Genomic DNA, 15,322 nt, shown 5'->3' with positions numbered 1-15,322 from the left:
AAATCTCAGCTGACTACGAGTGTACCGTCTTGCTACAGCGCAGAGTGCAGAGTGCCTTTAACCACTGGAGCCCTAGGGCGCAGGTAACACAGTGCTTCAGCATAAAAAAATGATGGCCCCTTTTCCCCATAGGGCCCATAGGGCTTCAGCCTGGTCATCATAATGAAATCAACAGCCCTGGTTATCTCATGACATTTATCAGACTTTACTTGAGGAAAATTTATTTTTGGAATATAATTATTTGCTAACACTAATCAAAAAATCATTAAAAAAATGAAAACAAAAGAGCTGAACAATGCCTCTAAACATGTTGTTATTGAGATTGCATTCAGTCAACGGTACCATTCTTACATCATCTAATCATCTAAGAGTTAAACAGAAGTACTCATTTTAGGGACCCTATAGTGACTGGGAGCGGGAGAAAATAAAACACTCCTTCTGATGTGTAACAGGTGACAAGCTGGCAATATTGTTCCTGCAAAGTGTTTCTGCTTTTATCTCCTCCCGCTTCTCCATTCCACTCTCGTATTAATTGTAAAAGCCATTAACACCATTAGCAAGCCTGGTGTGAGTTACATTTCAAAGCACGCTGGCCTGGCCCATATGCCATAGAGCCAGGTCTCTCTGCCTCTGTTTTCTTTCACACTCATGGTATTTGGATATGATTCTCCCATGAAAGCAGCACCAGCTTCTTACAAATCACTTCTGCGCTCCATCTGTTAATCATGAAACATTTTAATGCTGGTTACCTGGAATTCTGAGACTCTGGACCATCTGACTCTGTGCACGGTTTCTTTACCTATAAAAGGGAAATTACTGCTAGTTATTAATATTTAACACAGGGTTTCATGCAATGACTTAAAACAATGATTCCTGCCTAAGTATGGAGATATTCATTTCAGAATACTGCAATCTCGTTCAGTATACAATTAATAGCTATAATTGGCAATTTTGAACAAAGTGAGATTTCCAGACAGGCAGGCGTAAGAGCATCCAAAGGACATGAACAAAGGAACTAGCGTGATAAGTTACTCACATATGAGGGGAGGGGGTATTTTTACTGCTTATTTCCTGTTAAGGCTTCCAATAATAAACACCAAATTTAAAGTTAAAGGGCATTTGATAGCATTTGATTTCTTAGCCTCACAAGTCAGGAGTTTACATTGCAGAGCACTGCCTACAGTTAAATGCATCACTGTTACTTAAGAAGTCAAAATAAATGAGTTCAATAACAACACAAATTAACTGTACCCATATAATAACATACGTAATACTACTACTGCTATTTCACAATGTATATTTTTTCACAGTGTATTTGATGCTGGTTATTGTGGTTTTTATTTGTTTAAAGGTTTGTCCATGGATTTTTGCTTTAGAATTGAGAGCAAGACACTGGGAATAAGCTGTTGCATTGGTGCATTACTGTATTTTTTTTTTAAACATGTTTTTATCTAGCATAACACAAAAATATACAGTACAATTGCCATAAGTGATGGTAAAATAAACAGTATGCCACTATAGAATACAGAGAGTACAGTATGGATGCCAGTGATGTGCGGTAACGTTATTAGAAATATCTTCTTTGTATCATTCTAATCATTTTTATATTCAAAACTCTGGAGAATGTGCCCATATATCCCCATTTTGGTCTGAGGTGTTTAAATGTTCAGAGCTAATACTCAAAGGTGAGATGACCTAATAGTAGGTCTAGAGAGCATGGTATCAATTTTTGCAGACGATACCAAATTGTGTAAGGTTATAAATACGGAGGGGGATGCTGAGTCTCTTCAGAATGACTTAACTAAACTGGAAGCATGGGCAGCAAAATGGAGAATGAGATTCAACATAGACAAGTGTAAGGTAATGCACTGTGGGGGCAAGACCAAAAATAACACCTACATACTAAATGGGGTAATATTAGGGGATTCTGTACTGGAAAAAGACTTAGGGGTTCACATAGATAACAAATTAAGCAGCAGTACCCAAAGTAGGAGTGCAGCAAAGAATGCTAATAAGTTATTAGCATGCATAAAACAGGGAACTGATGCAAGGGACGAGAGTATTATACTCCCATTATATAAATCACTAGTGAGGCCTCGTCTTGAATACTATGTGCAATTTTGGGCACCATATTACAAAAAGGATATCCTGGAGCTAGAAAAGGTTCAGAGGCGGGCGACCAAACTAATCAAGGGCATGGAGACGCTGGAATACGAGGAAAGGCTTGCAAGGCTAGGCATGTTTACATTGGAAAAGAGGAGACTAACAGGGGACATGATCAGCATCTACAAATACACTGCTCAAAAAAATAAAGGGAACACTTAAACAACACAATGTAACTCCAAGTCAATCACACTTCTGTGAAATCAAACTGTCCACTTAGGAAGCAACACTGATTGACAATCAATTTCACATGCTGTTGTGCAAATGGAATAGACAACAGGTGGAAATTATAGGCAATTAGCAAGACACCCCCAATAAAGGAGTTGTTCTGCAGGTGGTGACCACAGACCACTTCTCAGCTCCTATGCTTTCTGGCTGATGTTTTGGTCTCTTTTGAAAGCTGGCGGTGCTTTCACTCTAGTGGTAGCATGAGATGGAGTCTACAACCCACACAAGTGGCTCAGGTAGTGCAGCTCATCCAGGATGGCACATCAATGCGAGCTGTGGCAAGAAGGTTTGCTGTGTCTGTCAGCGTAGTGTCCAGAGCATGGAGGTGCTACCAGGAGACAGGCCAGTACATCAGGAGACGTGGAGGAGGCCGTAGGAGGGCAACAACCCAGCAGCAGGACCGCTACCTCAGCCTTTGTGCAAGGAGGAACAGGAGGAGCACTGCCAGAGCCCTGCAAAATGACCTCCAGCAAGCCACAAATGTGCATGTGTCTACTCAAACGATCAGAAAGACTCCATGAGGGTGGTATGAGGGTCCGACGTCCACAGGTGGGTACCGTGCAGGACGTTTGGCATTTGCCAGAGAACACCAAGATTGGAAAATTCGCCACTGGCGCCCTGTGCTCTTCACAGATGAAAGCAGGTTCTCACTGAGCACATGTGACAGACGTGACAGAGTCTGGAGACGCCAAGGAGAACGTTCTGCTGCCTGCAACATCCTTCAGCATGACCGTTTTGGCAGTGGGTCAGTAATGGTGTGGGGTGGCATTTCTTTGGGGGGCCGCACAGCCCTCCATGTGCTCGCCAGAGGTAGCCTGACTGCCATTAGGTACCGAGATGAGATCCTCAGACCCCTTGTGAGACCATATGCTGGTGCGGTTGGCCCTGGCTTCCTCCTAATGCAAGACAATGCTAGACCTCATGTGGCTGGAGTGTGTAAGCAGTTCCTGCAAGACGAAGGCATTGATGCTATGGACTGGCCCGCCCGTTCCCCAGACCTGAATCCAATTAAGCACATCTGGGACATCATATCTCGCTCCATCCACCAACGCCACGTTGCACCACAGACTGTCCAGGAGTTGGCGGATGCTTTAGTCCAGGTCTGGGAGGAGATCCCTCAGGAAACCATCCGCCACCTCATCAGGAGCATGCCCAGGCGTTGTAGGGAGGTCATACAGGCACATGGAGGCCACATACACTACTGAGCCTCATTTTGACTTGTTTTAAGGACATTACATCAAAGTTGGATTAGCCTGTAGTTTGTTTTTCCACTTTAATTTTGAGTGTGACTCCAAATCCAGACCTCCATGGGTTAATAAATTTGATTTCCATTGATAATTTTTGTGTGATTTTGTTGTCAGCACATTCAACTATGTAAAGAACAAAGTATTTAATAAGAATATTTCATTCATTCAGATCTAGGATGTGTTATTTTAGTGTTCCCTTTATTTTTGTGAGCAGTGTATATAAGGGGACAATACACAGAGCTTGGGAGGGACCTGTTTTCTATAAGATCAGCACAGAGGACACGTGGTCACTTGCTTAGGTTAGAGGAGAGGAGTTTCCGCACATTGAGGCGAAAAGGTTTTTTCACAGTAAGGACAATACGTGTTTGGAATTCCCTGCCTGACAGAGTAGTAACTGCGGACTCAGTCAACACTTTTAAGAATGGATTAAATAAACTCCTATTGGATAAAGATATTTAGGGTTATGGTGCGTAGGCACCATTATAGTTAATATAACTAGTCCTAACATAAAAAATAAGATTTTAAACCTACTGGTAAATCTATTTCCTAGTCCGTAGAGGATGCTGGGGACTCCGTAAGGACCATGGGGTATAGAGGGGCTACGCAGGAGATAGGGCACCTAAAAAGAACTTTGACTATGGGTGTGCACTGGCTCCTCCCTCTATGCCCCTCCTCCAGACCTCAGTTAGAGAACTGTGCCCAGAGGAGATGGACAATACAAGGCAGGATTTAGCAATCCAAGGGCAAGATTCATACCAGCCCACACCAATCATACCATGTAACCTGGAACATACATAACCAGTTAACAGTATGAACAAACGACATTAACGGTCCAAGACCTATTCCAACTGTAACATAACCCTTATGTAAGCAACAACTATATACAAGTCTTGCAGAGTTTCCGCACTGGGACGGGCGCCCAGCATCCTCTACGGACTAGGAGAAATAGATTTACCGGTAGGTTTAAAATCTTATTTTCTCTTACGTCCTAGAGGATGCTGGGGACTCCGTAAGGACCATGGGGTTTATACCAAAGCATCCAATCGGGCGGGAGAGTGCGTATGACTCTGCAGCACCGACTGAGCAAACGCTAGGTCCTCATCAGCCAGGGTATCAAACTTGTAGAATTTAGCAAAAGTGTTTGACACCGACCAAGTCGCCGCTCGGCAAAGTTGTAATGCCGAGACGCCTCGGGCAGCCACCCAAGAAGAGCCCACCTTCCTAGTGGAAAGGGCCTTAACCGAATTTGGTACCGGCAATCCAGCCGTAGAGTGAGCCTGCTGAATCGTATTACAGATCCAGCGAGCAATAGTCTGCTTCGAAGCAGGTGCGCCAATCTTATTGGCCGCATACAGGACAAACAGAGCCTCTGTTTTCCTAAGTCTAGCCGTCCTGGCTACATACATTTTTAAGGCCCTGACTACGTCCAGGGATCTGGAATCCTCCAGGTCACTTGTAGCCACAGGCACCACAATAGGTTGATTCATATGGAATGAAGAAACCACTATAGGTAAAAATTGCAGACGTGTCCTCAATTCAGCTCGATCCACATGAAAAATCAAGTAGGGGCTCTTGTGTGACAAAGCCGCCAATTCTGACACTCGCCTTGCTGATGCTAAGGCCAACAACATGACCACCTTCCAGGTAAGAAATTTCAACTCAACCTTGTTAAGCGGTTCAAACCAGTGTGATTTTAGGAACTGCAACACTACGTTCAGGTCCCATGGTGCCACTGGAGGCACAAAAGGGGGCTGGATGCGCAGCACTCCCTTTACAAACGTCTGGACTTCTGGAAGAGAAGCCAATTCCTTCTGAAAGAAAATCGAGAGGGCCGAAATCTGTACCTTAACAGAGCCTAATTTCAGGCCCATATCCACTCCTGTCTGTAGGAAGTGGAGAAAACGACCCAGATGACAATCTTCCGTAGGTGCATTCTTGGTCTCACACCAAGACACATACTTTCGCCAGATACGGTGATAATGTTTTACCGTCACCTCCTTCCTAGCCTTTATTAAAGTAGGGATGACCTCTTCCGGAATTCCCTTTTTCGCTAGGATTCGGCGTTCAACCGCCATGCCGTCAAACGTAACCGCGGTAAGTCTTGAAATACACAGGGCCCCTGTTGCAACAGGTCTTCATTCAGAGGAAGAGGCCAGGGATCTCCTGTGAGCATCTCTTGTAGATCCGAGTACCAGGCCCTTCGAGGCCAGTCTGGGACAACGAGTATCGTCTGTACTCTTCTTCGTCTTATGATCCTCAACACTTTTGTGATGAGAGGAAGAGGAGGAAACACGTAGACCGATTTGAACACCCACGGTGTTACCAGAGCGTCTACTGCTACTGCCAGAGGGTCCCGAGACCTGGCACAATACCGCCGAAGCTATTTGTTGAGGCATGACGCCATCATGTCTATTTGAGGAGTTCCCCAAAGACGCGTTACGTCTGCAAAGACTTCTTGATGAAGTCCCCACTCTCCTGGATGGAGATCGTGTCTGCTGAGGAAGTCTGCTTCCCAGTTGTCCACTCCCAGAATGAAGACAGCCGACAGAGCGCTTACATGATTTTCCGCCCAGCGAAGGATCCTTGTGGCTTCCACCATTGCGTCTCTGCTTCTTGTCCCGCCTTGGCGGTTCACATGAGCCACTGCTGTGACATTGTCTGATTGAATCAGAACCGGTAGGTTTCGAAGAAGACTCTCCGCTTGTCGAAGGCCGTTGTAAATGGCCCTGAGTTCCAACACATTGATGTGTAGACAGGACTCCTGGTCTGACCAAAGACACTGAAAATTCTTTCCCTGCGTGACCGCTCCCCATCCTCGGAGGCTCGCGTCCGTGGTAACCAGGATACAATCCTGAATTCCGAACCTGCGACCCTCCAGGAGGTGAGCACTTTGCAACCACCACAGGAGGGACACTCTGGCCCCTGGGGACAGAGTTATTTTCCGATGTAAGTGCAGATGGGACCCGGACCACTTGTCCAGAAGGTCCCATTGAAAAGTCCTTGCATGGAACCTTCCGAAGGGAATGGCCTCGTAGGCCGCCACCATTTTTCCCAGAACTCGAGTGCATTGGTGAACTGACACCCTTTTCGGTTTTAGCAGGTCTCTGACCATGTCCTGGATGTCCTGGGCTTTCTCTATTGGGAGGAAGACCTTCATTTGTTCCGTATCCAGTATCATACCTAGGAACGGTAGTCGAGTTGTCGGAATCAACTGTGACTTCGGTAGATTTAGAATCCAACCGTGTTGCTGGAGCACTCTCAGAGAGAGCGCCACACTGCTCAGCAATTTCTCCCTTGATCTCGCTTTTATCAGGAGATCATCCAAGTATGGGATAATTGTGACTCCATGCTTGCGCAGGACCACCATCATTTCCGCCCTTATCTTGGTGAAAATCCTCGGGGCCGTGGAGAGTCCAAACGGCAACGTCTGAAATTGGTAATGATAATCCTGTACAGCGAATCTCAGGTATTCCTGATGGGGGGCATAAATGGGGACATGAAGGTACGCATCATTTATGTCCAGAGACACCATAAACTCCCCCTCCTCCATGTTGGCTATTATCGCTCTGAGAGATTCCATTTTGAATTTGAATCTTTTTATGTACAGGTTTAGGGATTTCAGATTGAAAATAGGTCTGACCGAATCGTCCGGTTTCAGGACCACAAATAGGGTTGAGTAGTAACCTCTTCCCTGCTGGTGCAGGGGAACCTTGATTATCACTTGCTGTATACACAGCGTTTGAATGGCAGCTAACACTATATCCCTGCCCGATGTGGAAGCTGGTAGGGCCGATTTGAAAAATCGGCATGGGGGCACCTCCTCGAATTCCAATTTGTAACCCTGGGAAACTATTTCCAACACCCAGGGATTCAGGTCCGAACTGACCCAGGCCTGACTGAAAAGTCGAAGACGTGCCCCCACCGGTGCGGACTCCCTCAGGGGAGCCCCAGCGTCATGCTGTGGGTTTTGGAGCAGCCGGGGAGGACTTTTGTTCCTGGGCACCTGCCGAAGCAGGTGCTCTTTTGCCTCTGCCCTTACCTCTGGCGAGGAAAGAGGATCCCCGACCTCTTCTGGACTTGTGCGACCGAAAGGACTGCATCTGATAGGGTGTAACTTTCTTTTGCTGTTGGGGAATATATGGTAAAAAATTTGATTTACCTGCTGTAGCTGTGGAAACCAGGTCCGTCAGCCCATCCCCAAACAATACATCACCCTTATAGGGTAGTACTTCCATATGTTTTTTGGAATCCGCATCACCCGTCCATTGGCGAGTCCATAAGGATCTTCTCGCCGAGATAGACATGGCATTGGCCCTAGAAGCTAGCAATCCAATGTCCTTTTGAGCATCCCTCATAAATAAGACTGCGTCTTTTATATGGGCTAGAGTTAAGAATATAGTATCCTTATCCATCTTATCAAATTGATCTGTCAGCTCATCTGTCCAAGCTGCAATTGCACTACACACCCATGCCGACGCAATTCTCAGTCTTAGCACAGCACCCGTATGAGAATAAATACACTTTAAGGTAGTTTCTTGCCTGCGATCTGCAGAGTCCTTAAGGGCCGCTGTGTCAGGAGACGGTAGCGCCACTTTCTTGGACAAGCGCGTCAGGGCCTTGTCCACAGTGGGGGGTGATTCCCAAATCTCCCTGTCCTGCTTAGGAAAGGGGTATGCCATATAAATTCTTTTGGGGATCTGCGGTCTCTTTTCCGGAGTCTCCCAAGCTTTTCCAAAGAAATCATTTAATTCATGAGATGTGGGAAATTTAATAATCTGTTTCTTTTCCTTAAACATGTGTACCCTTGTGTCGGGGACCGAGGGTTCATCCTCAATATGCAACACATCCCTTATTGCCACAATCATACACTGAATGGTTTAAGTCACCCTAGGGTGCAATTTTACTACGTCGTAGTCGACACTGGAATCAGAATCCGTGTCGGTAATAGTGTCTTGTGTTAAGGGACGCTTTTGAGACCCCGACGGGCCCTGTGAGTCGGTCCAATCCGAGGATTGACCCCCTGATGTCCCCCCTAATTCAGCCTTATCAAGCCTTTTATGTAAAGATGCCACACTTGCATTCAACATATGCCACATGTCCATCCAATCCGGAGTCGGCACAACCGACGGGGACACACCACTCATTTGCTCCACCTCCTCTTTGGAGAAGCCTTCCGCCTCAGACATGTCGACACACACGTACCGACACCCCACACACACAGGGAATAACCTATAAGGGGACAAAACCCCAACCAGGCCCTAAGGAGGGACAGAGAGAGAGTATGCCAGCACACACCAGCGCTTAAAAACACTGGAAAAATTATGACCAGATAGCGCTTTTCTATATATAATATACCAATTCCCACTCACTGCGTCGCTAATGTGCCCCCCTCCTCTTTTTTCCAGCCTGTGAAGTTCAGCAGGGGAGAGACCAGGGAGCCAGCGTTTTCTCATGCAGCTTCTGTGGAGAAAATGGCGCTGGTTAGTGCTGAGGATCAAGCCCCGCCCACCCGACGGCGGGCTTCGGTCCCAGTGATTTTTCAATGAAAATGGCGGGGGATCTTAGATTTACTGCCTCCGCAGCCTAATCTATCTGCATTTGGCCAAATGTTAGGTTTATTGCTGCCCAGGGCGCCCCCCCCCCCCTGCGCCCTGCACCCTTCAGTGCAGCTCTGTGTGTGTGTGACTGGGAGCAATGGCGCGCAGCCTTACCTCATGAAGATCTGATGTCTTCTGCCGCCTAAGATGTTTTCTGCCTTCTCATCCGGCTTCTTTCTTCGGCATCTGTGAGGAGGACGGCGGCGCGGCTCCGGGACGAACCCCAGGTGAGACCTGTGTTCCGACTCCCTCTGGAGCTAATGGTGTCCAGTAGCCTTAGAAGCAGTGCCCAACTTGACAAGCCAGCTCTGCTTCTCTCTCCTCAGTCCCACGATGCAGGAAGCCTGTTGCCAACAGGACTCCCTGAAAATAAAAAACCTAACAAAATTCTTCTTCAACAGAAAACTCTGGAGAGCTCTCTGCAGTGCACCCATTCTCCTCTGGGCACAAGATCTAACTGAGGTCTGGAGGAGGGGCATAGAGGGAGGAGCCAGTGCACACCCATAGTCAAAGTTCTTTTTAGGTGCTCTATCTCCTGCGGAGCCCGTCTATACCCCATGGTCCTTATGGAGTCCCCAGCATCCTCTAGGACGTAAGAGAAATAACTAGTCCTATAATAAGACTGCATAGGAGACCACAAATAGGTTGAACTCGATGGACAATTGTCTTTTTTCAACCTTCGTTACTATGTTACGATGTTACTATGACCAAAGACCCGGGATTCTGGTTACTCAATTTAACCTCTGCTAGTACAAACACTTAGAAAAACTCACTACTTAGACATCTTAACAATGCAGTTAAGGCCATTATCCCCATGAGTTGGAGATTTACGAAACCTCCCTTGATCACAGACTGTCTCAAAAAGATTGAGTTCTTCATGGAGATGGAGGACCTCGTTCTCTTCAGGGCCAGTCTTTCTAACTTTGCTGCTATATGGCTATCATGGCTGGAATTTAAGGAAACACACACATACAGTACAGAGCTTATATGAGTTTGTAAGTTGGTTCCCAGTGATGTTAAAGTACTATTAGAATCACCTATAAATCAAGTATTTCTTCAAGTCCATTGCGAACTTTGATTAATTGAGTTGTGACGTCTATACCATGTTCACTTCATGCCTCCACAGCCCCACATTGTGTTTTCACTAGGGTTACTCTTTTTCTCTTGCCTTTCTTCCTAATTTCTTATTTTCCTTTATCTCTTTTTTTGCTTTCTAGTCTGTTGACTGTTACGATATTGAGTTATGAAGGTTGATCATTTTATAATGTCATACTTGTACGCAGCTACTTCTGGAAGACTGTGCAGAAGATATTACTATGGTTTCAGCTTTTTCCTGTAAATTTCTATTTTGGCGATCCTCGATTTATGTACATTATTTCAATAAAAACAGTTTAAATACAAAACTCTGGAGTAAAAAGTCTATGGCAGGAGAGGCAGTGTCTCCCCAGCTAATTTTTCTGCACATCTCTGATCAAAACTCATACTGCTGCACCTGTATATAATGTCCACATGAACCCTTTGGCTCACATATTGTGTGTAAATCTGGCTCTGGTACTATCCAGTGCCTACTCAGCTATTTACCTTACTGCACGTCCCTGATGATACATATAATAGTCCTGTCACAAGTAACGCATATTGCCAGTGGTGATTTTACCGTGAGGCACGTGCCTAGGGGTGGCACTTGTTAGGGGGCAGCACTTGGATGCTTATGTTGGTACTGTCAACCCAAAAATTACTAGTAAATAACTGGACAATATTTCCACTGTACTGTACCATATGCTATCTTGAAAGGAGTGTAAATGGGTAGGACATGCACATACTGCCCCTGTAAGCTGCCCTACTTAGTAAATATGTATACATAATTAAAATAAAAAAAAATGTCATAGTGGCTTTTTTTATTATTGTATTAAATTAGCTGTCATCAATGAAAATAATACAATTAGGCATGCGGCGGGAAGCCATTACTGTTGTGCCTAGGGGCGCCCTCACCCCTAAATCTGCCCGTGCACATTGCACTCCTAGAGCATTTAGATATAGAAAAAAACATATTTTACATCTATTCAACCATCAGGAAAAACAGTTAAACCAGTAACAAATGAAAATGAGACAGAAAAGAAAAAAGAAAAGGGGAAAAAAGAGGTGGAGGAAAGAATAGAAGGGGATAATAGTACATTATACCAAGGGAGCGGCTTCCATCATACACATGGAACATCAATAAAAAAGAAAAGGTACGTAAATAAATACAATTACAGTTGAACAGATTCGTCTTTCAACAATATTCTAGTTTCATACCAACCTGTGTGTTGAAAACAAGAATTAACCTACCACTGTGTGGTTGTAGCTTTCCCAATTTATTTATTTATTTTTAACCCTAGCCTCCTTATGTACAGATGTATCGAAATACTTCTAGCCTACTGACACATTAAACAGCCCTTCTAGCCATGCCTCAGTAGCGAAGAGCGTCTTTTTTTGCGTCTTTTTAAAAATGTGTCAAATAGGACGCACAAGCAGCTTATGCTGATTAATATGATATGCAGCATGTCTACATTCTGTGTGCGACCGTGGCTGTATCTGCATACGAAATGCTACGCTACAGGGATTTCCTAGAAAACACTGATACACACAGAATATAGGGGGTAATTCAGATCTGACCGATGCTGTACGTTTTCACACAGTGGGCAATCAGATCCTAACTGCGCATGCGTATGCACCGCAATACACACGCATGTTGGACATCAATAACGGGCATCACCGGCCAGCGATGGGATGGTGCAAAAAATCCGATCGCACGGGCGTTCGCAAGGTGATTGACAGGAACAGTCCATTTGTGGGTGGCAACTGAGCGTTACTGGGAGTGTCTGTAAAAAAATGCAGGCGTTCCCATGCATTTTCAGGGAGGGTGTCTGACGTTAGCTACGGCCCCGATCAGCCCATTCTCATCTCACTGGAGCACTAAGTCTAGGGTTGCGCACGAACTGTACATAGTGGATTTTTGCAGCCCAGCTACACATGCGATTGCATACTTGCATGGCAAATTTACACTCCCTCTGTGGACACCGACTATCTGATCGCAGGACAGCAAAAACCGCAGCCCAGCGATCAGATCTGAATAAGGCCAATAGGCATTTAAATCAGCAGAGTCTGCCTGTGCGTCCTATTCACATAGCGATACGAATAAGACACATTTCTGGCAAAAAAATGATGCCCGAGGCTAACAGAGATGCACGGAAACTGTCAGCTCACTCACGCCAGGCATCTCCCACCGCATGGCGTATTAAAGCAAAATGTATGCTTATCCTTTTTCTTACTTTAATAGTCTTCAGCTGCACCAAATCCAGCAGTCTTCTGCCACCTGATACTTATTTCAGTGTCATCTGCTGATATAACTATGTTTATTTACCCTGTACTTGTCCTATATTGTCGTCAACTGTAAGTTGCTGTTTTCCTGTTTTGATTATTTGTTTATGTACTCTCTAATTGGGCGCTGCGGAACCATTGTGGCGCCATATAAAGGATAATAATAATAATAATAACAACCCATTAACCTGGATGGGAAATACACAACAATAATTAAATATTTAAATCTAGCCAACACAGTGCGCCCAAAAATAGCCTCACTGTCCAATTTGAGCACTCATTTGGTAGCCAACCTTGATGAGATCTGATAGGCCAAGTGGCTGGATCCTTTTCTGACTCTTAAGGCCAGTACTCACTGGCCGATGCGGGAGAGATGTGTGCTGAGCGTGCGGGGGGAGAGGGGGGGGCGCTCATTTCACCCAGCGGGTCAAATGAGCGACCCGCTAGATTGGCCTGCACGGCAGGCCAATCTAGCAGCAGCGATAGCGATGCGCGGGGCTGCGCATCGCTATCGCTGTAGGGGGTACACACGGAGCGATAATGCTGAAATTCTAAGCAATCTAGTCAGATTGCTTAGAATATCGCTCCGTGAGTACCCCCCTTTAGTTAGGTTTCCCCTTACTCACTCGCAGTCTCGGGTGGTGCCTTGTCCCTTACTAAGACCGGGGGGCATTAGAGTTTGGCCAGGCCTAATTTGCCCATTCAAACGCGGCTGCCATGGGCACATGAACTTTAGCACCGCAGGCACCATCCGACCACTAAGAGGGGTAACGGAGTCAGGGGCACAGCACGAGTTGCTGCCAACCTCAAACCTAGCTGCAGCTTTACCGGTGAGTACTGGAACTTCCCAGTGGTCACATACTCCCCTGAGTTCCAGGTACTCAATTCCTAACACATCTATAGTGAGTCCTTTAGCCAATCCATTTTAAAGAGAGGAAAAAACATTTCCTGAAAAAACATAAAAACTAGAAGGGTTGTGATGGATCCAGTCTGAGAGTATCGCTTTTTTTGTGTCAGCGGAGATAATGAGTTAGAGTTTCCTATTACCTTTAGTGTATCTGGGTTCTCGGAGTGCCAGAACCAGATCATTTAGAAGATGGTCAGTAACAAAAGTTTTAACTTGCACCCGCAACCTTTTAATTAGTGGACAGTTCCACAAAACATCTCACAATTGTATTTAATCCTGGCAGAATTAAATATTTTAACTGCCCACAGTTGTATTGTAACTTATAATATATAATTAGAACTTTAATCAGCCGTTATCAATGTAGCAAATACTTTCGGCGGAAAGGGCGTAGCAACTCCACAGTACCTCCAATTCAAATTACACCACACACTAGTGCCCCCTTACTCACATTGCAATGCACAGTAGTGTCCCTTATTCACATTATATCACACAGTAATGCTCTTTACACATTATGCCACACAGTATTACCCATTATACATGTTACACCACACATTAAAGCCCCTTATTCACATTATGCTACACAGTAGTGCCACTTAATTATGCTTAGTAACACAGTACTGCTCCTTACACATTATGCCACACAGTAGTAGTGTCCCTTACACATTGTGCCCCACATACGTACCCCTTATACAGTAGCACCACACACTAGAGCCCCTTACTCACATTATGCTACACAGTAGTATGCCTTATACAAATTATGCCACACAGTACTGCTCCTTACACATTAGTAGTGCCCTATACACATTATGACCCAAAGTAGTACCCCTAAGCACACACCTGGTCACTATTTCTTGCCACCCCCAGCACTCAACCGACAGTTGACCCACACCCCAAGCACTCCCGGAAGCTGCCTTTCCCCCCTAGCACAGTACACTTACCAAGCCGCCATGCTTGCCAGGCTCCTCACACTCGATGCCTGGTGCTCAGCATCCAGTATGAATTGAAGACAGTGCAGGAGCTGGGGGAGGCAGAGCTAAGTCAGGACTGTGGCTCTGGGTTGAATGAGCTCCGGCTTGAATCACATGGCCTGGCGTGGGGGGAGAATGGCACTTGAGACAGCGAAGGCAGGAGGGGGAGAAGCACATGAACGGGCAGGGCAGCTATAATATATGTAGCACTACATACATTACAGTGGGTAGTGGCACTTAGTGGGAGGGTGGATGCAATTGTGGGTGCTGGCTGGGTCTCTCATGGAGGATGCGGGTGTGCTCCCACAGGGCATAGGCATCACATATGCACTGTGGGGGTAATTCAGACCTGATCGTAGCAGCAATTTTGTTAGCAGTTGGGCAAAACCATTGGGGTCATTCCGAGTTGATAGTAGCTGTGCTAAAGTTAGAAACTTTTATATATATTTTTTAATGGCATGAACTGTTTATTGAGTCAACATTAGTACAATATATACCCATTATTGTTTAGCACACATTGGGCTATTATTGCAACTTACTATTTAGAACTGTTTTTATCCTTTGGTTCTCCTTTATATGTTGGAGTCTTACACCCTCCTTGAACTAGCAGCTCTTAGAAAGCACTGATCTGGTCAAGTACTTTCTATTGCTCACTATCTCAGTCACACTCAAAAAAAATTATCTATTTCAGAATTTTGGATATGGGAGACTTAACCTGTACTACTAGCAGTACTATTGCTGCTGCTGCTGCGACTACTACAACTACTCCTACTACTATTCTACTACTCCTACTACTACTGCTCCTACTCCTCCTCCTACTACTACTACTGCTGCTACTCTTTCTTCTACTACTGC

General features: G+C 45.4%; 1 protein-coding gene across 1 annotated transcript in view; it reads right to left on the bottom strand.

The window, feature by feature from the left end:
* Window positions 1-15,322, bottom strand: part of EYA4 (EYA transcriptional coactivator and phosphatase 4) — a 470,455-nt gene that overhangs the window by 230,993 nt on the left and 224,140 nt on the right. Inside the window, exon 3 of the mRNA XM_063917364.1 lies at window positions 750-799. Within this exon, the coding sequence (XP_063773434.1) occupies window positions 750-799 (50 nt within the window). The remainder of the gene's footprint in view (window positions 1-749; window positions 800-15,322) is intronic.

Source organism: Pseudophryne corroboree, chromosome 4 (genome assembly GCF_028390025.1).
Source record: "Pseudophryne corroboree isolate aPseCor3 chromosome 4, aPseCor3.hap2, whole genome shotgun sequence".
NCBI lineage: Eukaryota > Metazoa > Chordata > Amphibia > Anura > Myobatrachidae > Pseudophryne > Pseudophryne corroboree.
Note: the sequence above shows the minus strand (reverse complement) of the source record. Positions and strands in the feature narration are given on the sequence as shown.